Source organism: Hyla sarda, chromosome 9 (genome assembly GCF_029499605.1).
Source record: "Hyla sarda isolate aHylSar1 chromosome 9, aHylSar1.hap1, whole genome shotgun sequence".
NCBI classification, from domain to species: Eukaryota; Metazoa; Chordata; class Amphibia; order Anura; family Hylidae; genus Hyla; species Hyla sarda.
This window is the reverse complement of record NC_079197.1, coordinates 165,550,550-165,573,622: the sequence shown is the minus strand read 5'-3', so window position 1 is coordinate 165,573,622 and position 23,073 is coordinate 165,550,550. Positions and strand designations below refer to the sequence as shown.

Below are 23,073 nucleotides of genomic sequence, written 5' to 3'. Positions count from 1 at the left end.
CTATGCAAAGATTACAGAGCACGGCCAGACACCTTTCCTAGTCATAACAATGGGTCAGCTTTAGTCTATTGTTGTCGAGATCCTTGGGGATTGCTGTAAAGCATATCTCTAAATGCTGCTAAAACAAGGTGATACTGATGGTCTAGGGCTCCCTAAACCCCTCCAGCCCGTTTGTGGCCACCGGAAGTGGCCAGGAAGCCAAAATCATCCAAGCTGGCTTCTTTACACAGTTTGCGTAACTCCCATTGATGGTAATGAGAGTTATATACAGTAAAGAGTATAACACTTTAAGCAAAGGAAAGTCAGAATTTGTCCATACTTATTACCTTGATTTGATTTACATTAGAATTTTTGCACTCTTCAGCCCAATATAGCACCAATTTTAATTGTATAATTTTTTTTTTTATTTATTTATTTTTTTACATACCTGCAGTTGAAGCTGGAAAAATAGGGAGAGAAGCAAAAACAAATTTAGTTCGCAATTAAAAAAATTGAAAAAAAATAAATAAATTGGTACACAGTACATAGTATACTGGGGTATAAAGCTTGGATGTGTATACAGCATTAAAGGGGTACTCCAGTGAAGAACTTTTTTTTAAAATCAACTGGTGCCAGAAAGTTAAACAGATTTGAAAATTACTTCTATTAAAAAATCTTAATCCTTCCAGTACTTATTAGCTGCTGAATACTACAGAGGAAATTCTTTTCTTTTTGGAACACAGAGCTCTCTGCTGACATCACGAGCACAGTGCTCTCTGCTGACATCTCTGTCCATTTTAGGAACTGTCCAGAGCAGCATATGTTTTCTATGGGGATTTTCTCCGACTCTGGACAGTTCTTAAAATGGACAGAGGTGTCAGCAGAGAGCTCTGTGTTCCAAAAATTAAAAAAAAAATTCTCTGTTGTATTCAGCAGCTAATAAGTACTGAAAGGATTAAGATTTTTTAATAGAAGTAATTTTCTGGCACCAGTTGATTTAAAAAAAAACATAAAACAAATCCAACGGATTACCCATTTAGCCTCCCAAGAGTCAGTTTTTTTTTCCCTCTAAATCGGTGGTTTCCAAACTGTGGTGGGTGGATCTCTAGATGTTGAAAAACTACAACTCCCAGCATGCCAGAACAGCCGTTGGTGTTAGGGTCAAGGTAAGGGTAATGCTGTCTAGGTGTTAGAATCATTGTTAGGGTAAAGCTGTCTTGGTGTACGAATCAGGGTTATGGTTATGCAGTCTTGACATTAGGGTCAGGGTCAGGATTATGCTGTCTTGGCAATAGGGTTAAAGGGGTATTCCAGGCAAAAACTTTTTATATATATATATATATATATATATATATATATATATATATCAACTGGCTCCGGAAAGTTAAACAGATTTGTAAATTACTTCTATTAAAAAATCTTAATCCTTCCAATAGTTATTGGCTTCGGAAGTTGAGTTGCTGTTTTCTGTCTAACTGCTTTCTGATGACTCACGTCCCGGGAGCTGTGTAGCTCCTATGGGGATATTCTCCCATCATGCACAGCCTCCGGGACGTGACATCATCATTGAGCAGTTAGACAAAAAACTTCAGAAGCTAATAACTATTGGAAGGATTAAGATTTTTTTAATAGAAGTAATTTACAAATCTGTTTAACTTTCCGGAGCCAGTTGATATATTAAAAAAAAGTTTTTGCCTGGAATACCCCTTTAATGTCGCACTCCCTAACTCTATCCCCTTTCAAGTTCTTCAACTCAAAGACAGAATGAACCTAACCCATACTTAACCCCTAACATTTCTTCTGATCTTTAATATAGCAGCTGCCATTTTGAACGAACTGTTGGCAGTAAATGCTAAAGGTTTTGGATTTACCGAAATCTGTAACTTAAAAAAAATTAACCGATAGGCGTCCAATTAACATTGAATCAATTCACAAATCAAACAATTTATTACAGCAAAAAGTACAAGATTATTCAATTATTTTGAGAAAAATTAATATTTTTTTTCCTGTATTTTTCTCCCACAAGATTGCCCCTAGTGTCCTCCTTCTTACAGTACTGTATTATATAGTGATATAAAACGTTTTTTAGTAGGTACTTACTTGAGTTCTGCAGCATCACTGTGAAAAGATACAAGAAAACAAAAATGATAAATATAATGCATTATTTAGGCAAAACATTTCAATTCCCTAGAGCTCCCTAGGGAAAACTGCCACCGGGTCCAAAACGGCAGAAAAACAATAAAGATAAGTGAAAAAAATATATATATAATAATATATATATATATATATATATATATATATATATATATATATATATATATATTTATATATATATGCCAAGTGGGTTTGACATTTTTCAAATCCCTTTTGACTTTCAGCTAAGATCTGGCCAAAAAATGCTGTGTGGCGTTTGTGGTGTTTTTGGGGCGTTTTTGCAAAAAAAACTAAGAAAAAATAAATAAATAAAAAAAACTTACTTAAAGGGGAGCTTGTGACATCATAGCCCCACCCCATCATGCTATCATGCCCCGCCCCCTCAGTACAAGTCTATGGGAGGGGGCGTGACAGCCGTCACGCCCCCTCCCATAGACTTGCATTGAGGGGGCGGGGCATTACACAATGAAGGGGCGGGGCTATGACATCACAAGTTCCCGGCTCCAGCGTTCGGAACAGTTTGTTCCAAACTCTGAGCAGCGGAGTACCCCTTTAAGTGAAGACTTTCTTCAATGGAAATCCTTTTGTGATGAAACAATCATATGACCTGTCATGATAAAAACACAGGGGAAAAAAACACCCCAAAAAAATTTGCCAAGACTGAAAGTCAAAAAACGCCAGAAAAAAGATTTTGCCTTAGGGTCTTTTCACACGTACAGTATTCTGCACAGATTTGATGCGCAGGATTTCAAGCTTTGTTCAGTCATTCAGTTTACATTGAAATCTGCAGCAGAAAATCCTGCGCATCAAATCTGCGCAGAATACTGTACGTGTGAATAGTCCATTAAAGGGGTACTCCCTGGAAAGTTAAACAGATTTGTAAATGACTTCTATTTAAAAATCCTATTCCTTCTAGTACTTATTAGCTTCTATTTGCTCCACAGGAAGTTATTTTCTTTTTGAATTTCCTTTTCAGTCTGATCACAGTGCTCTCTGCTGACACCTCTGTCCATTTTAGGAACTGTCCGGAGCAGGAGAGGTTTGCTATGGGAATTTGTTCCTACTGTGGAAAGTTCCTAAAATGGACAGAGGTGTCAGCAGAGAGCACTGTGGTCAGACAGAAAGGAAATTCAAAAAAGAAAAGAACTTCCTGTGGAGCAAATAGAAGCTGATAAGTACTGGAAGGATTAAGATTTTTAAATAGAAGTCATTTACAAATCTGTTTAACTGTCTGGCACCAGTTGATTTAAAAAAATATTTTCCAGGGGAGTACCCCTTTAAGGGGATTTATGTGGAGTTTTTCCCTTGGTTGTGCACAGCTGTATATGTATCACAACCTTTCTTCTTACCTGACATTGGGAGACTCAGTATCACCATGACGGGCAGCATCCATTGTGGAGCCTTGTAAAGTCCTGATGCCATGGTGGTGGGAGAGCTTGGGAAGTTCTCTCAGGAACTAATGAAGGTTCTACCAAGATTTCCTAAAGACACGCGGTTATATATATAACTTGGCACAATATACCATTATAACCCAAATGACAACGCGCCTACCCAATGTGTCACCACAGATAACTATCACACCAGAAAGTTCCAGCAGATGACTATAATAATCATTAATACTCTACAGTGATTCCTCATATCTCCAGATATCTGAGGTCGGAGCACAGGCCCAAATTATCCCGGTTGACATGGTGCCATTATAATGACAGTAATTAATGGGGTAACGTGGTCACATGGGTCACAGAGAGGGGATAATAACATGGAGTTAGTGTGATTACAGCTTTTTTGATAAAAAAAAAAACACATGCCATTTATACCGTTTTTTTTAGGCATTTTATGGCAATTTTTTAAGCCCAATGAGGGTATGTTCACTCAGCGGAATGTTTCCCATGAAAATTATAGGGTAGACAATGAAAACAATGGCAAAATCATTTTTGTACCAGATTCCGCTCGGAAATGCTGTTGTGTAAAGTAGTGTTGAGCGGCATAGGCCATATTCGAATTCGTGAATATTTGCGAATATATGGACGAATATTCGTCATATATTCGCGAATATGCGCATATTTGTAATATTCTCGTTTTATTTTCGCATATGCGCATATTCGCATATGCGAAAATTTGCATATACAAAATTTACCTAAGCAAAAAATCGCATATGCGAAAATTTGCACACCAGTCTCACACAGTAATATTAGAGCCTTCTTTACACCACACAAGCTGGAAGCAGAGAGGGATGATCACTGTGATGTGTACTGCAAAAAAAAAAAAACAATATTCGTAATTACGAATATATATCGCGATATTCGCGAATAAAATTCGTATAGCGAATATTCGCGAGCAACACTAGTGTAAAGTCCATTTTCACAGAAATGTTACTATGACCAGAGATTTTGCATCTGTATTTTTATGGTTGCAGACCAGACTAGTTCGCTTTGAAAGGCGGGGACCAGAGCATTCTGAGTTAAAGGGGTACTCCGGTGGAAAACAATTTTTTTTTTAAAAATCAGCTGGTGCAAGAAAGTTAAACAGATTTGTAAATTACTTCTATTAAAAAATCTTAATTCTTCCAGTACTTATTCCAGTACTTATTAGCTGCTGAATACAGAGGAAATTCTTCTTCTTTTTTTTGGAACACAGAGCTCTCTGCTGACATCACGAGCACAGTGCTCTCTGCTGACATCTCTGTCCATTTTAAGAACTGTCCAGAGTAGGAGAAAATCCCCATAGAAAACATATGCTGCTCTAAAATGGACAGAGATGTCAGCAGAGAGCAAGGGGGGAGATTTATCAAAACCTGTCTAGAGGAAAAGTTGCCAAGTTGCCAATAGCAACCAATCAGATCACTTCTTTTATTTCTGAAAAGGTCTCTGAAAAAATGAAAGAAGTGATCTGATTGGTTGCTATGGGCAACTCGGTAACTTTTCCTCTCGACAGGTTTTGATAAATCTCCTCCAATGTGTTCCAAAATGAAAAGAATTTCTTCTGTAGTATTCTGCAGCTAATAAGTACTGGAAGGATTAAGATTTTTTAATAGAAGTAATTTACAAATCTGTTTAACTTTCTGGCACCAGTTGATAAAAAAAAAAAGTTTTCCACCGGAGTACCCCTTTAAGAGACAGGCCCTATTGCACCTAAACCAAAGTCCCTCAAAACTACAACTCTTAGAATTTCCGGAAAGCCAAAGGCATGCTGGGAGTTGTAGTTTTGCAACAGCTGGAGGCACCCTGGTTGAAAAACACTGCTCCATCTGTTGCAAGTTTTAGGGCATGCTGGGAGTTGTAGTTTGCAACAGCTGGAGGCACCCTGGTTGGAAAACACTGCCCTAACCTGTGAATGGGGGATAAGTTTAACGTAACCGGACAACCGGACATGTGTGTACATAACATGATTGAGAAACCATGCGAAAACTCCTATGTGAATACAGCACTATGTAGAACCATGGGTCTCCATGGTTACAGACTACAAACCATACTTAAAGGGGTACTCCAGTGGAAAGCATTTTTTTTTTAAATCAACTGGTGCCGGAAAGTTAAACAGATTTGTAAATTATTTCCATAAAAAAAAAATCTTTACCCTTCCAGTTCTTTTTAGCAGCTTTATGCTACAGTGGAAATTCTTTTCCTTTTGAATTTCTTTTTTGTCTTGTCCACAGTGCTCTCTGCTGACACTTCTGTCCATGCCAGGAACTGTCCAGAGCAGCATAGGTTTGCTATGGGGATTTTCTCCTGCTCTGGACAGTTCCTCATACGGGCATCAGGTGTCAGCAGAGAGCACTGTAGACAAGACAAAAAAGAAATTCAAAAAGAAAAGAATTTCCTCTGTAGCATGCAGCTGCTAAAAAGTACTGGAAGGGTAGAGATTTTTTTTAATAGAAGCAATTTACAAATCTGTTTAACTTTCTGGCACCAGTTGATTTAAAAAAAAAAAAATTCCACCGGAGTACCCCTTTAAGCGTAGTCTTATCGTTCCTGTTATACCAATGTCTCTACCACTGTTTTGGATAATCTATAGACAGTAAAAGAGGGATAGGTGGAAAAAGGTAAAACATGACCAAAGGACCTTTATTTGGAGTCTATGACCAGAAAGACATATAGATCTAGGTAGGAGCTATAGACACAAAATAGTAGGAGATTCTGTTAAAGACTTTTTATTTTTGATGCATATTTGTGTATCGGTTATGTTCTTTTTTAAACATTGTGCTTTTTAAACCTTCCCAGGACCCCAAATCCATGATGTCACATCCCTTATTGTATAACAGTCACATGACTGCAGCGTCCAATGGTTCCTGCTCTGTAGATCACATGGTTTTAAAGGGGCTATCCAGTCCTAAATTAAATTGGTGGCATATCATCAGGTTTCCCATTAAAGGGGTACTCCCATGGAAAACTTTTTTTTTTTATCAACTGATGCCAGAAAGTTAAACAGATTTGTAAATTACTTCTATTTAAAAATTCTTAATCCTTCCAGTACTTTTTGGGGGCTGCATACTACAGAGGAAATGTTTTTCTTTTTCGATTTCTCTTATGTCACGACCACAGTGCTCTCTGCTGACCTCTGCTGTCCATTTTAGGAACTGTCCAGAGCAGCCTATGTTTGTTATGGGGATTTTCTCCTCCTCTGGATATTTCCAAAAATGGACAGCAGAGGTCAGCAGAGAGCACTGTGGTCGTGACGTAAGAGAAATCCAAAAAGAAAAACCTTTCCTCTGTAGTATACAGCCCCTAATAAGTAATGGAATGATTAAGATTTTTTTAATAGATGTAATTTACAAAAAAAAAATTTACAAAAAAATTTACGAAAAAAAAAAAAGTTTTCCACGGGAGTACCCCTTTAATGTTAAATCTGTGGGGGTCTAACCATGCTGAGGTTTGGATAAGACAGCTTTTCCCACTCGTACCCCGGTTCTCAGCCTCCAACAAGCAATAAGGATGCGGCCAAGTAGGACTGGACCACTTCTCCCCACACGGTCTACTTTTATGTCACAATGATGACACCCACACATTATAGAGTATAAACAAAAATACAGGGGGCTTCTGGGTACAATTTATTGGATTTAAAAGTTAGATAACACATATTTACAGGTATAGAACACATAACATAAACATTACATAAAACCCAAAATACAAAATAATCTACAAAAATTTTAAATAAGAAAGTAAAAAAAAAATCCCCAGACCTTCTATAATAATGGTGTGAATAATAAAGAAATAAATCATAGAACATAGGAAACAGTGATAGTCAGTGACCAAATGGACATATGGGGCAGAACCGGACTAGTCATTTAACTGTGTCCTTTGCAGGCTGGCAACAGTATAAGGTGGTTATTTAGGATTAGAAAAACAGAGATGATTTCTTCCAAAAATAGCACCACTCCCAACCGTAGGTTGTCTGTGGTATTGCAGCTCATTTCCTTCGAAGTGAATGGAGGTGATTTGTAATACCACATATAACCTGAGGACATGGTTGGTGCTGTTTTTGGAAGAAAATTGTTTTTCTGTTCCTAGATAACCCCTTTAAGATCCGTCTCTCTGCAGGACATGGGCTCCATTATAAGGCTACGCAGCAATTCCCTTTCAATGAGATCAACTGAGCATTAAAGGGGTACTCCGGCCCTAAGACATCTTATCCCCTATCCAAAGGATAGGGGATAAGATGCCGACCACGGGGCCGGAGTATCGTGACATCACGACTCCGCCCCCGTGTGACATCACCCCCCGTCCCCGCTATGCAAGTCTATGGGAGGGGGCGTGACGGCCGTCACGCCCCCTCCCATAGACTTGCATAGCGGGGGCGGCACGTGACGTCACTATACTCTGGCCCCGTGGTTGGCACCCAGAAGTTTGTGAGCTGGCAGCGTGGCGTGCAGCTCAAAGAGGTGCAAGATTTCGGGGGTCCCCAGTGGCGGGACCTCCGCGGTCAGACTTCTTATCCCCAATCCTTTGCATAGGGGATAAGATGAATTAGGACCGGAGTACCCCTTTAAGCCCGGGACTGTAACACATGCCTGTGCGGGTCAATGGGGGTCTCAGGACGGAGAAACCGACCAATCAAAAAGTTTGACATATTTGGGTGACATGTTAAAAGTTTTTGGAAATGACAGTAACAAAAAGTTAAAAATTTAAAGTGGACTTGTCACCACTTTTTAGTCTCTACTTAAAGGGGAACGCCAGACAAAAATTAGCTAGATGTTATGGATAAATTTGAGAAGACTACACAGGCTTGTGAATTCCATCTGCTTCAAATTGATTTTTGTTTTCCTACTAAATGTTTTTTATTTATTTTATTGCTTTGCATCACCATATCCTGACTAATAAAACTTTTTAAATTTTTTTTTTTTCATTGCGGCGGGGTTGGATTATAAAAATGGCTGACCTGGAGATCTTCTCAAGGACAAGTTACTGGAACTGACTGGCGTACAGCTTTTAACTGCCTGGATGCCAAAGTCAGAGGCCAGATTTGGAGGTAAGTTTGATCCCAGCTGTTTGTCCACTATACAGTATGTGGCCAATAGCGAAGGGGTTGAAGATGGAAACCTGTCCTAAAGTCTGAGATCTTAGCTCTGACTTCACCTATAAAGTTTCTCTGTCATTTTGAACTTTTGACCTATCATAAAGACATTATAAAAGTTTTGATCAGTGAGGGTCGTGGTGTTCAGACCCTCACGGATTGCTGGAATGAACCAGGTAAAGTTCTGGTTGAGCATTTCTCTCCACAGCTCCCTGCAGGAGATGGACTTCATAGACTTACAATAGAATTCATCTGTTGCTGTGAATCGGGGACAGCAGTTCGATCGGTGGGGGTCTGAACATCCAAACCCTTAAAGGGGTACTCCAGCCCTAAGACATCTTAAGGGGATAAGATGTCTGACCGTGGGGGTCCCGCCGCTGGGGACCCCCGCAATCCTGCATTCGGCACTCACCTCTTTGAGCTGCACGCCGCGCTGCCAGCTCAAAAACTGCTGGGTGCCGACCACGGAGCCGGAGTATCGTGACGTCACGACTCCGCCCCGCTATACAAGTCTATGGGAGGGGGCGTGACGGCCGTCACGCCCCCTCCCATAGACTTGCATAGCGGGGGCGGGGAGTGACATCACACGGGGGCGGAGTCATTACGTCACGATACTCCGGCCCCGAATGCAAGATTGCGGGGGTCCCCAGCGGTGGGACCCCCGTGGTCAGACATCTTATACCCTATCCTTTGGATAGGGGATAAGATGTCTTAGGGCTGGAGTACCCCTTTAATCGATCAGAACTTATGAAAGCCTCTATGACATGTTCAAAGTCTCTATTAAATGTCCATATTAACCCTTTAAGTTGGTTGGCAAGTAAGTGGTAGGCAAGGAGAGGGGTCATCTTTTCTTAGAATCGGTAACAAACACAGAAAATTCTGCTCAATTGCAGGAAAAAGGTTTTCCCAATGCTCCACCCACTTTTTCAAAAGGAGGAGCTACAGTAGGATGATATGAGCCATGGAATATCTCCACTTTTCCATGAAGGATACACTTTAGTTAAAGAGACATATGAAGGCATGGAATAAGGGATAAAAATAGGAAATAAATAATAGAATTATGTCTCATTGGAAGAGTCAAACCGTGAGACTAAAGAGCAGAACATATTGGGGGAGATTTATCAAAACCTGTGCAGAGGAAAAGTTGTCCAGTTGCCCATAGCAACCAATCAGATCGCTTCTTTCATTTTTCACAGGCCTTCATGAAAATGAAAGAAGCAAGCTGATTGGTTGCTATGGGCAACTGGGCAAGTTTTCCTCTGCACAGGTTTTGATAAATCTCCCCCATTGTGATCATATATATATATATATATATATATATATATATATATATATTTCTAGTTCTCTTCCTCGCTGTCCTCACATTGTACATTACAGTTTTCTCTAGGTTGACATGTGCTGGCTGAGGAATAGTAAGATCTCTCCTCATATTCTGGTGGCACACACACAATGCTAGGAGTAGCACAGGATCCCACCTCACATTCGACTCGGAGTTCTCTTGGCTTACTCAAGTTGCTAGGAGAAGTAAAAGATCTGTCCTCACATTCCACAGTACGAGGTTCTCTTGGCTTAAACAAGATGCTAGGAGAAGTACAAGATTCTGCAGTACGGGGTTCTCTTGGCTTACACATGATGATAGGAGAAGTACGGGGCATCGGCTCACATTGTCTATTACAGGGGTCACTTGTATTAAACACGATGTTAGGTGAAATGCACGATCTCTGCTGACATTGCTCATCACAAGGTCCTCTTGGCTTACACAAGATGTTTGGGGAATAAAAGGATATTCCATCTTGGCAGTCGTTCTCTGTATTTTGGCACCACAATGGCTGAAAGAGAAGATTCAGATTGGAAGTTACCAACAACAACACATAAGACATTTTGCTGCAGTGATCTATTCTTTGGAAGCCACCAAGTATCCTGTACAATGCTGAGTAGCCATGGTAACTATAATAATATCCAAATATTTATTGGGAAATATGCTTATCTTCAAATATCATTCAGTGGGGTCGGTGTGATCCCCATTACTGTACCTAATTCTTGATTCATTTAATTATCTGCAATATTGTAAGCTCTCTGTTTCCTAATATTTGGTCTAAACATGACATCATTTCACACTACACCCCCCCCACACTGCAGACACCCTCACACTATGCACACTCTGACACTACACACATACCCACTGTACACACTTTGACACTGCACAACCTCCCAAACTGTACACATCCTGACACTTCACACACACCCACACAGTACACATCCTGACACTTCACACTCTCTCATACTGTACGTATCCTGACACTGCACACACACCCACACAGTACACATCCTGACACTGCACACACACCCACACAGTATACATTCTGACACTGCACACACACCCACACTGTACACATCCTGACACTGCACACACCCCCACAGTACACATCCTGACACTGCACACACACCCACAAGTACACATCCTGACACTGCACACACACCTACACAGTACACATCCTGAAACTGCACACACACCCACACTGTACACATCCTGACACTGCACACACCCACACAGTACACCTCCTGACACTGCACACACATCCACACTGTACACATTCTGACACTGCACACAAACCCACACTGTACACATCCTGACACTGGACACACACCCACACTGTACACAGACACCCTCACACAGTGCACACTCTGACACTACACACACACCCACACTGTGCACAACCTCCCAAACTGTACACATCCTGACACTTCACACTCTCTCATACTGTACACATCCTGACACTGCACACACACACACAGTACACATCCTGACACTGCACACACACCCACACAGTACACATCCTGACACTGCACACACACCCACACAGTACACATCCTGACACTGCACACACACCCACACAGTACACATCCTGACACTGCACACACACCCACACAGTACATATCCTGACACTGCACACACACACACACACACACACACAGTACACATCCTGACACTGCACACCCCCCACACTGTACACATCCTGACACTGCACACACACCCACACTGTACACATCCTGACACTGCACACACACCCACACTGTACAAATCCTGACACTGCAAACACACCCACACTGTACACAGACACCCTCACACTGTGCACACTCTGACACTACACACACACCCACACTGTACACACTTTGACACTGCACACACACCCACACTGTACAAATCCTGACACTGCACACACACTCACACTGTACACATCCCGACACTGCACCCCCCCCCCCCATGCTATACACATCCTGACACTGCACACCCTTCCACACTTCTAATTAAAAGCTCTCCATTCGCAATCATAAAATTATTTTATTTTATCGCTGCGGAATCCTGTGCTTTGTATTTTAATGGCATAATTTTGAGTTACTTTCAGATGTAGCCCTGCCAATATGATTCGCGGTGCACTACTCTTGTGCCAAGATTGTGCCCAATGCATATACAGGAGCAGGGACTCCTTGCAAAGCTCCATGTTCCTGTTCACTGAGCAGTGAATCATACAGTATTATAAGCCTTGCCGCTCAGTGAATATTCATCACTCATTTTCAGGCTGTGGTGCACATATGTTTGGACAGATACAGTGTTCCCAGCCCAGAGAATATAGTGAGCAAGAGAAAATGTATACAGTTGCCTATTACCTCGCTGCTCATCTCTGGATACCATACACATTCACTGGGACGGGTGCAGAATTCACAGGTCAACAAATGTTGTGAGTGACTGATGAGGCAGCACTGTTTGCATCGCCATTTTCATACATTTTTCTAGATTGCTCCTGGTGCAGGCACTGGGTGCAGTGGCCGCAGTGTGCCAGTGTTCTATCATGTGATGCTGCCACTATCATGCTCATGCCACACTGCTATAATTGATTGGTTAGCTTTTATAATTTTATTTATACATTTTTTTGGAATTGAAGGGGGTGGTTTAAATGCAAAAAAACACAAAATCCATACAATAAAAAGATGTTTTTGGGGAATGGGTTTAACTAGTGACATTTTGGAGTATATATATTTCTGAACTAATTATAATACAGTTTTTTGAAGGAAATGCTTTTTTGTGTTTCTTTTATTTGCAGTTTTTACTATTTGTATGGTGAACTATAAAAATATTTTTGTTATTTAAATTGGGGGAGGGAGGTTTTCATTGTTATTTTTTTTAAAAAGGGAAACTTTTTTTTAATTCCATTTCATTCAACTTAATTGTACTTTTTGAATTCGGGTAGAAAACAGACATGGTGCACATCTACAGTCTTGTATAATGATCTGATTGCTTCTCAGCATAATATCAAAAACTAACAGGTTGTTAGTATACATTTTTGATCAAAAAGTACAAGCCCACTCGCCACGTCAAGGCCACCTATTCAGAGTGGGTCCCTAACGTCCCTAGCATAAAATTTTAATTGTACTTTTTATCCCATAGCACGACATAAAGCAGGAATTGCTTGATCGCCGCTATAATTCTTTGAAATACTTTCGTTTTCAAAGTTTTATTACCTGTCAATGTTATACTAACAAGCAGACATTAATGAAAGACCAAGTGTTTTTGTCAGACCCCTATCTAACATGGAAATCTATTGGAAACATCATGGGAATCCAACAGGCTGACAAACATGGCCCCATCTTTATATCAAACAACTAAGATGCTGTGATTTCTGTTGACTGCTGCATCTAAGGCATCAAAAAGGACCGGTAAGTAGTTTTAAACTACTGATAACCCTATGAAGAGGTCGATGAGTATGGGAGCACCTTTATTTATTTTTTTATTGCACTTTTAATTTAGCTCACTAGTCTGATTTCTTCTCAAAGGGAGGGGGTGTGGCCTCACTGTGCAGGTCTCCGCCCCCTCCCTCAGTATGCTGTCTGCTTACATCTCCCCTACTATTAGCAAAACTACAACTCCCAGCTTGTCCTCACTGACAGTAGCGGGACACAAGCTGACAGTGGGAGGACTTTTCCTCCAGCTCTGAGCCCTGCGCTCACAGCTGTCAATCAAGGAAGTGTGTCCATGATATGGGTGATGACTCATGGACACAGCAGGACTAGTATGTGTCCAAGCAGGCAGGGGGGGGGGGGGCGTTTGTTTAACTGGCTTTTTCAGTATGAAATACTGAAAATTTTCTAATGAAAGCAATTGCAAAACCAATTGATTTTGCATGATTTACAACATATTAAAACCTTTTGTATCTGACAGTGCCCGTTTTACCTATTTATGTTGTTTCCATAACTCTCATACACACAAATGAGGTTGTAGAAACAGTGTAGAACCACATGTTAGGCAGATTATTTAACTCAGATGTTACTGAGATTGTATAGGACAGCTTAGCTACTTTTGTGGCCTTCCTATTCTGATGAGGATTCTCATTTTAGCCATGTCTGAGATGGGAATATCCTTTAAAAATCTTGATTCCTTCTTAAAAACTCAGTTCCAATGCTTTTTATGAATGCTATGTGGCAGGGTATAGGGTATAACAATAACACCCTGTTCAATGGTATTGGATCTACTAGAAAAGTCTTAGATTTCAGGCACCGTAATGCTGGCCTAATACTGCTGAATTTGTCACTAAGCCATCAGTCAGTGCACAGTGTAGAGTAAATGTCGCCCCTGGTCAGTCCACAGTCTAGTGTATCTGCTGCCCCTGGTCAGTCCACAGTCTAGTGTATGTTTTGCCCCTGGTCAGTCCACAGTCTAGTGTATCTGCTGCTCCTGGTCAGTCCACAGTCTAGTGTATGTTTTGCCCCTGGTCAGTCCACAGTCTAGTGTATCTGCTGCCCCTGGTCAGTCCACAGTCTAGTGTATGTTTTGCCCCTGGTCAGTCCACAGTCTAGTGTATCTGCTGCTCCTGGTCAGTCCACAGTCTAGTGTATGTTTTGCCCCTGGTCAGTCCACAGTCTAGTGTATCTGCTGCTCCTGATCAGTCCACAGTCTAGTGTATCTGCTGCCCCTGGTCAGTCCACAGTCTAGTGTATGTTTTGCCCCTGGTTAGTCCACAGTCTAGTGCAATAGCTGCCCCTGGTCAGTCCACAGTCTAGTGTATGTTTTGCCCCTAGTCAGTCCACAGTCTAGTGAATCTGCTGACCCTGGTCAGTTCACAGTCTAGTTTAATAGCTGCCCCTGGTCAGTGCAAAGTCTAGTGTAAACAAAAGGGTTACTTTTTATTATGTTATCATTGTTATTATTTTTTGGTTATTTCAATGGGTAGACTAGGTGTCATTAGGTTAGAAATCCCTCTTTTGTTTTTATTAAACGTTGGGAGGTATAGTTTGCTCTAGGCACATAACAAAAAGATCATGCCTTCTGGGTACTTTGAGTGGGAGCTCAAACAATGTTTTTTTAAAATTTTTATAACTATTATTATTATTATAATGATATTTCTCAGTCATGCAAGCTGCATGACCTAGACCACAGCTATAACTCCCCTCCCCAACATCTGTATAGAGCTGTCAGCGGTGTCCAGGACTCTAAACAAACAAGATCAGAGATTTCTGTGATCTCAGGCATTGTGGAGAGTCACTCTGCTGTGAATTAGTGCCAGCTTCTGAGTCTGAACGATCCCCATTATGTACGACATGGTGTCTTAAAGGGTTACTCCACCCCTAGACATGTTATCCCCTATCCAAAGGATAACATGTCTGATTGCGGGGGGTTCGACCACTGGCACCCCCCGCTATCTCCAGGCCAGCAAAGCAGCATTCATGAACACAAAAGCTTGGGGCTTCCATGTTTGTGATATCAAGCCACGCCCCCTCCGTTCATGTCTATGGTAGGGGTCCCGTCTCCTCCCATAGACATGAATGGAGGGGGCTTGGTGGCTGTGGTCTCCAGTCATCTGGCACAGATTGGCCGGACCCCCGCAATCAGACAATTGATCCCCTATCCTTTGGATAGGGGATAACATTTCTAGCAGCGGATTACCCCTTTAAGTTTCAAATTAATTAATAATAATGTAAGGATGTGAAGAAGTTTTTAAACAACATGTTTTTAAGAAAACACTAAATTACAGGTACATAGAGTTCTGCCATCTAAGTGGCTGCTCTCACATTCACACCATTAAAAAAGACTATTGATGGGTAATATGTACAACTATTATATCATTATCATTAAAGGATAATTAATGCAAATAGTTCTCTTTTTTTCTACTTACTAGAAAGATTATGCCAAGCAGCATTAAAGCAGCCAAAAGTGACAGCATGACTAAAAGTGCAATACCCCATCCTGGAACAGGGCCTATAAAAAAAACAACTTATGATTAACATCTAGGTTGTGAAATTGAACAAACTAATAAACCATACACCACCCGAATCCGCACAAATATCATTTCCATGGTCTGTTTCCTAGGAACTGGAGACTTGTCTTCTGCTGTATGTGTGCTAGTCCTCTGGGGTAGGGGTAATGTAGTCAGGGTTTTGCTTTAGTATATCAGGGGTTAAGGTTAACCCTATAGTTCGTGATGCCAGGCAAGAGGGCTAGTATGCTGAGGTAATTCTCCGGCCTATCGCCGCCCTTCCCAGTAACGATAGGTGCATAAAATGACTGAAGGTCCACAAGATAGCTGAACTTGAACTTGGATAAACTTTACTTAAAGGCTTGCGATACATCCAATGAACAGTAACAGTCTCATCAATACAGTCTCTATACACTTCAGTGACTGACAGTTGTTGCGGACCTTGACTTGTTTTATAAGTCTCTGAATTTAGGGTTAATTGCCAAGATCCATCCGGATTTAGGGGATAGATAAGGTCCGGTGATCCTGCAGAGTGCTTAGGGATTGATACACTCACGGTTTGGTAATGATCAGCCGTTGCCGCAAGGCTCGGGCCTAAACTCACTGATGACAGCAGCGCAGATCCTTCTCTCATCAAAGCCCGGGAACACGAGAGCGAGCCATGGCCGCCACTCCCTTATATGGGCAGGGGCAGGGCTGTTTCAATTGGTCCGAATATCTGTCACTCACTGTTACAAGGAATTGTGGGCGCAGTATGTCATAGGGACCTCCAAAGGTCCTTAAGCAAAAACCATAGAGTTTACCTGATCACGTGACCCTTCTACGCTCCGTACAGGTAATTAACCACTTATATACATTTGTACAATTACATTTATAGAAATTCTGAGTAAACTGTAAGATAACTAATATCTAGAGGAGAGGTGACAAGGGGTGGACTAAACAAGAAGGACCCCGACGTCCTAGGGACTCTGGCTATGGGGACCTATATACAGGTACCGTAAAGGATGCGGTACCGGGACACCTCATATGAAATTCCTTTTCATGACTTTACAAACTTATACAGCGGTGTACAAATGGCTCCACCCAGTGATGAGCGTCAAAACAAATAATACAGTTTTGATCATTCATTTATTAATAATTTAGATTTTTATATAATGTAACTGACAGCTATAAAAAGCTGTTGTAAGTGATGGCTATGATAAGCTCAGTCTGCCCCCACACATATAAGGGTTAGTTTCTTGGCATTACACTTACCTGTTGTGTTTCTGTACACGCGAGTAGTCTGCGCTCCTGGTGGGAATAAAATAACAGTTTTAACTCCTTCAGTTTACTAATAGTAGTAATAATAATAACAACAACTGGGACATAATACTGTACCTGGCTGTGGTAACTAGCAATGGGTTTAAATAGTTAATAAGATGTTTAAAGGGGTATTTCCATCTCATACACATAATTAAACTTGGAGGGCATGTCAAGATAAATAATTTTGCAAATACGTATGTTTAGCCATTTTTTTTTCCTCCTGATATTCCAGCCTTTCTTCTCTTTGTTGACAGCTCATTGCCTAGGTTACAGACCACCGCTTCACTCTAGAAGCAATGCTCAGGCTGGTGTGTGTGTAGCTAGACAGATAGACAGCTAGGTAGACAGACAGACAGACAGACAGACAGATAGATAGATAGATAGATAGATAATAGATAGATATGAGATAGATAGATATGAGATAGATATGAGATAGATAGATAATAGATAGATGTGAGATAGATATGAGATAGATAGATATGAGATAGATATGACATTGATAGATAGATATGAGATAGATAGATATGAGATAGATATGACATTGATAGATAGATAGATAGATAGATAGATAGATAGATAGATAGGCAGATTCTTTTGTAAAGTGGAGAGGTGGTCGGAAACCTAGGCAATGCGCCATTAACAGGGGTAAGAAAGGAAAAGGAATTTCAGGAGGAGGAAAATTTGCTAAATGAGTGTATTTGCCTTGTATTTGTATTTACCTTGGTGTATAAAGTTAGTTGAGATGGAAATGCCCCTTTGAAAGAAATAAGATTTATAAACCTCTATACTGCATGCTAAAGGAGTACTCCAGCGCAGCATAACTTATCCCCTATGCAAAAGATAGGGGACAAGTTATAGACCTTGGGGGGTCCGAGCACTGGGGCCCCACGGGATCTCCTGGACAGGGCTGCGACAGTCAGCAGAAATTCACGGCAGACACGCCCCCTCCATGTATCTCTATGGGGTACATGAAGGGGCGTGTCGGCAGCCGCATCATGCGGGGACGGAACGCCCCCTTTCCAGCATACTGCCGCGGCCCTGTCCAGGAGATCCCAGGGGGCCCCAGCGCTCGGACCCCCCCATGATCTATAACTATCCCCTATTCTTCAGATAGGGGATAAGTTATATTGCACTACAGATGTCCTTTAACTAATGCTAGAAGCCTGACCAATAAAATGGATGTACTGGACTGAGTAGGAAAATATATGGGCATAATTAAAACGTGGCTGGATGATAGTTATGACTGCTCAGGATGACCTCTATAGACATGACTGGATAGAACACAAGAGAGGACAGAGCACTATGTATAGCAGATAGTACAATAGAGCACAGTGCACTGTGTATAGTAGATAACACAATGGAGGACAGAGCATTGTGTATAGTATGTAACACAATAGAGAACAGTGCACTGTATAAAGTAGATAACACAATAAAGGATAGTGCACTGTGTATAGTAGATAACACAATAGAGGAAAGTGCACTGTATATAGTAGATAACACAATAGAAGACAGAGCATCGTGTATAGTATATAACACGGTAGAGGACAGTGCACTGTGTAAAGTAGATAACATAATAGAGGACAGAGCATCGTGTATAGTATATAACACAATAAAGGGAAGTCCACCGTATATAGCAGATAACACAACAGAGGACAATACACAGTGTACAGTAGATAACACAATTGAGAAGAGTGCACTATGTATAGTAGATAACACAATAGAGGACAGAGCATTGTGTATAGTAGATAACACAATAGAGGGCAGTGCATTGTATATAGTAGATAACACAATAGAGGACAGAGCATTGTGTATAGTATATAACACAATAGAGGACAGTGCACTGTATATAGTAGAGAACACAATAGAGGACAGTGCACTGTATATAGTAGATAAAACAATAAAGGACAACACACTGTGTATAGAAGATAACACAAAAGAGGGCAATGGACTGTATATAGTAGATAACACAATAGAGGGCAGTACATTGTATGTAGTAGATAACACAATAGGGGACACTGCACTGTGTATTGTAGATAACACAATAGAGGACAGTGCACTGTTAAAAATGGATTTGGATAGGCCGGAAGGCTGAGAAGTGGAAGATGAGGTTTAACACTGATAAATGTAAGGTTATGTACATGAGGAGGAAAAATCCAGGCTGGGAATATGTATTAAATGGTAAAACAATGGGCGAGACTGACATGGAAAAGGAGGTTTAGTTAATAGTAAATGTAACTGTGGTGACCAGTGTCAGGCAGCTGCATTGCAGGGTCATTTAAAAGAGGGATAGATGGGCATGACAAGGAAATAATTCTACCACTGTACAAACCATTAGTCAGACCACATATGGAATACTGTGTACAGTACTGGACACCAGTGTACAAGAAAGATACAGTGGAGCTGGAGAGGGTTCAAAGACGGGCAACCAGAGTAATACGGGGAATGGTAGGATTACAGTACCCATAGATATTATCAGAGTTTGGGTTATTCAGTTCAGAAAAAAGAAGGCTTAGGGGAGACCTAAGAACTATGTATAACTATATCATGGGACAGTACAGAGATCTCTCCCAGGATCTATTTATACCCAGGATCTATAACAAGGGGGCATCCTCTACGTCTAGAGGAAAGAAGGTTTCTACACCAGCACAGACAGGGGTTCTTTACTGTAAGAGCAGTGAGACTGTATTACTGTCCACCAGAGGAAGTGGTCATGGTGAACACAATAAAAGAGACGAGAAGGAGCCTGGACACATTTCTGGAGAGTAATAACATTACAGGTTATAGTCATTGCTCCTCAGATTTATTGTGCCAGATTTATAGTCAGAAAGGATTTGTTTTTTCCTAATTTGAAGAAAATTGATTTCTGCTTCAGGATCAACACTATAGGACAGTGTTTTCCAATCATGGTGCCTCCAGCTGTTGCAAAACTATAACTCATAGCATGCCCGGACATCCAGTCTTTTAAGCCATGTCTGGGCCGGTGTAGATTTGGGAACAATTGAGGACTTTGCAATAAATTGTGCAATAAGTCACTCATGATAAATTCATGACCACTATGGCAGAGCTGCACAATTCAAGAAAAAGCATCTAAAGCAAAAAAGCATCTAAACAGCAAATGCGACAGATCAAAACCTATGATAAATTCCCCCCTATATTACTAATGCTACTGAAATGGTAACGATAAATACTTTCATTGCTACTGCTGCTGCTATTACTACTACTACTATAACAATAAAATTATATTATTGCTAAAAATAATTACACAACAGTTATAATAATCACAATAACAACAAACTATATATATATAAAAATAAACGGAACAATAAACTCCTGACACAATTTTATTTAAATTATAAAAATATCAATATCGATAAGAGAACATAAAAAATAAAACATATTCTTGCTACTACTTATTAATATTATAACCATTAATAATAGTAAAAACTATAATAAAAATCATCTTCTTGTTGCAAATCCTTTTACTATTACTACTACAACAACTTTTACTAATAATAATTACAATGATGATAATTTTTGGTGCGACTAATAAATATATTAGAGACACTACTATAGCTGCCTAACAAAACTTATTCTACAATTGCTTATTATTATTATTATTATTATTAATAATAATAATAATAATAATAATATGCCTTTTAATAAAATTCCTTTTACTGTTAATACTACTACTAAAACTACAACTATTACTATTATAACTACTACCACTACCATTAATAATGATGATGTTATTAATAATGATAATAATAATAATATACATCAGCTTCAATTCCTTCTACTGTTACTACTACTAATAACATTTTCACTAATAATAAGAACAATGATTATAATTTTTGCTCCTACTACTAAATATAATAGAGACACTACTAAAGCTGCCTAGCAACACTTGCATGCTACAATGGCATAATAATAATAATAATTGTTGTTATTATCATTCTTCTTCTTCTTCTTCTTATTATTATTATTATCATTATTATTATTATATACATCAGCTTCTTTCTACAATCCCTTCTACTGTTACTACTACTACTACAACTATTACTAATACTAGACAAAATCCAGCTCACCATGCAGTCATCCCTCGCTCGGACCGTGCCGTGGTAGGCACAACAGCAGCGTAGCAGACAAAAGGAATTGTCCAACGTGGTAAAGTGCGAAAATCTTCTTTATTATATAAAAGCCAGCAAACAGGAATAAAGTAACGCGTTTCAGGTGTCCATCTTACACCCTTAATTGTACATGATTAAGGATGCAGATGGACACCTGAAACGCGTTTATTATATAAAAGCCAGCAAACAGGAATAAAGTAATGCATTTCAGGTGTCCATCTGCACCCTTAATCATACATGATTAAGGGTGCAGATGGACACATGAAACGCATTTATTATATAAAAACCAGCAAACAGGAATAAAGTAACGCATTTCAGGTGTCCATCTGCACCCTTAATCATGTACTATTAAGGGTGCAGATGGACACCTGAAACGCGTTACTTTATTCCTGTTTGCTGGCTTTTATATAATAAACGCGTTTCAGATGTCCATCTGCATCCTTAATCATGTACGGTTAAGGGTGCAGATGGACACCTGAAACGCGTTACTTTATTCTTGTTTTCTGGCTTTTATATACCGTAATAAAGACGATTTTGGCACTTTACCTCGCTGGACAATTCCTTTTGTCTATTACTACTACTACCACCATTACCAATAATAACAATGATAACATTTTTTGCTACTACTACTAAGTATAATAAAAACAGTGCTACAGCAGCCTAGCAAAACTTCTGCTACTACAGTGGAATAATAATAATAATCATCATAATAATAATAATAATAGCAATAATAATAGTAATAATAATAATAATAATAAAAGCACTAGTAATAATAATACCACTATATTTGTACACTATGGGGGAATTAATCCAAAGGGGTTGTGGTTTGCCTCTTTTGTTGCAGATTTGGTGCAGATTATACAGCGTCCGATAATTTCTCTGCACAGACACCTTTCTAAATGTGGTTTGGAGTTGCGCAGGGTTGCGCCTTTTGAGGGCTACTTGCTCCAGAATGATGCGACTTTTTAAAAAGACGCACATTGTAAATTTATGACCACTGCACAAACCGATCCAAAAGACTGACTACTGCACAACACCTTAAAAATTTCTCTATTTTAAAAGGTGCACAATTTTGACGCAAAAAAATGCTGCACCAAACAATTGCGCCAAAAATAGACACCCCCCTCCAAACATAATGAGAAACACCCCCCTATATCACTGTTACCTGTATTCTGAAGACCGATCAGCATCCAGGCCACTGCGAGCAGCACTGCAGCTTTAGGATGGGCACAGAGGCGCTCCATGGAGAGGCAGAATGCAGAGGCACTAAATAGATATAAATGCACAATAAACGTCCTCTATAGTCACAGGGACTTGTCTCTATTCCTGGGAGGATGTCTGTGCTGGAGCTGGCATGTTTGTGCGGTATTATTGTAGGATTCGTGGTAATGGGGCAGCGTCTGCACCTTTATAATCTGCCTTACCTATAGGATGAGTAAGAGGAGCAGACGACATTCCGGGTAAGAAATTCATCGTTACATATTTAGGTTTTGATGCCTTTGTGTCTCCTAATAAATTCCCAAGTTCTCCGGCAATAAATGTTTAATTTAACTGTAAGAAGATAAATACACGTGTGGGATAAGTCCTCATCATTCTCTAATCATAGCCGTCCTTTATTTCTTGGGGTTTATTAGACACTTATGCCTATTACAGGGTTAAATAGTTGCGGTAGCAGTTTGTAGAGCAAAAGCACAAAGCACAATACAAGTGGTTGTATTTGCTACAATTAATTTCACAAATATTATAGGAAATCC

At 40.1% G+C, this 23,073-nt stretch overlaps 1 protein-coding gene across 1 annotated transcript; it reads right to left on the bottom strand.

The window, feature by feature from the left end:
- Nucleotides 1–429: 429 nt before the first annotated feature.
- Nucleotides 430–22,563, bottom strand: LOC130291996 (uncharacterized). Its single transcript, XM_056541427.1, has 7 exons — nucleotides 22,485–22,563; nucleotides 17,145–17,180; nucleotides 15,810–15,892; nucleotides 10,116–10,469; nucleotides 3,483–3,614; nucleotides 2,080–2,097; nucleotides 430–439 (listed from the first exon to the last, which is right to left on the bottom strand). Exons 1-5 carry the CDS (start codon nucleotides 22,561–22,563, stop codon nucleotides 3,504–3,506), a joined length of 663 nt encoding a protein of 220 aa, XP_056397402.1. The 3' UTR covers nucleotides 430–439; nucleotides 2,080–2,097; nucleotides 3,483–3,503.
- Nucleotides 22,564–23,073: the final 510 nt, after the last annotated feature.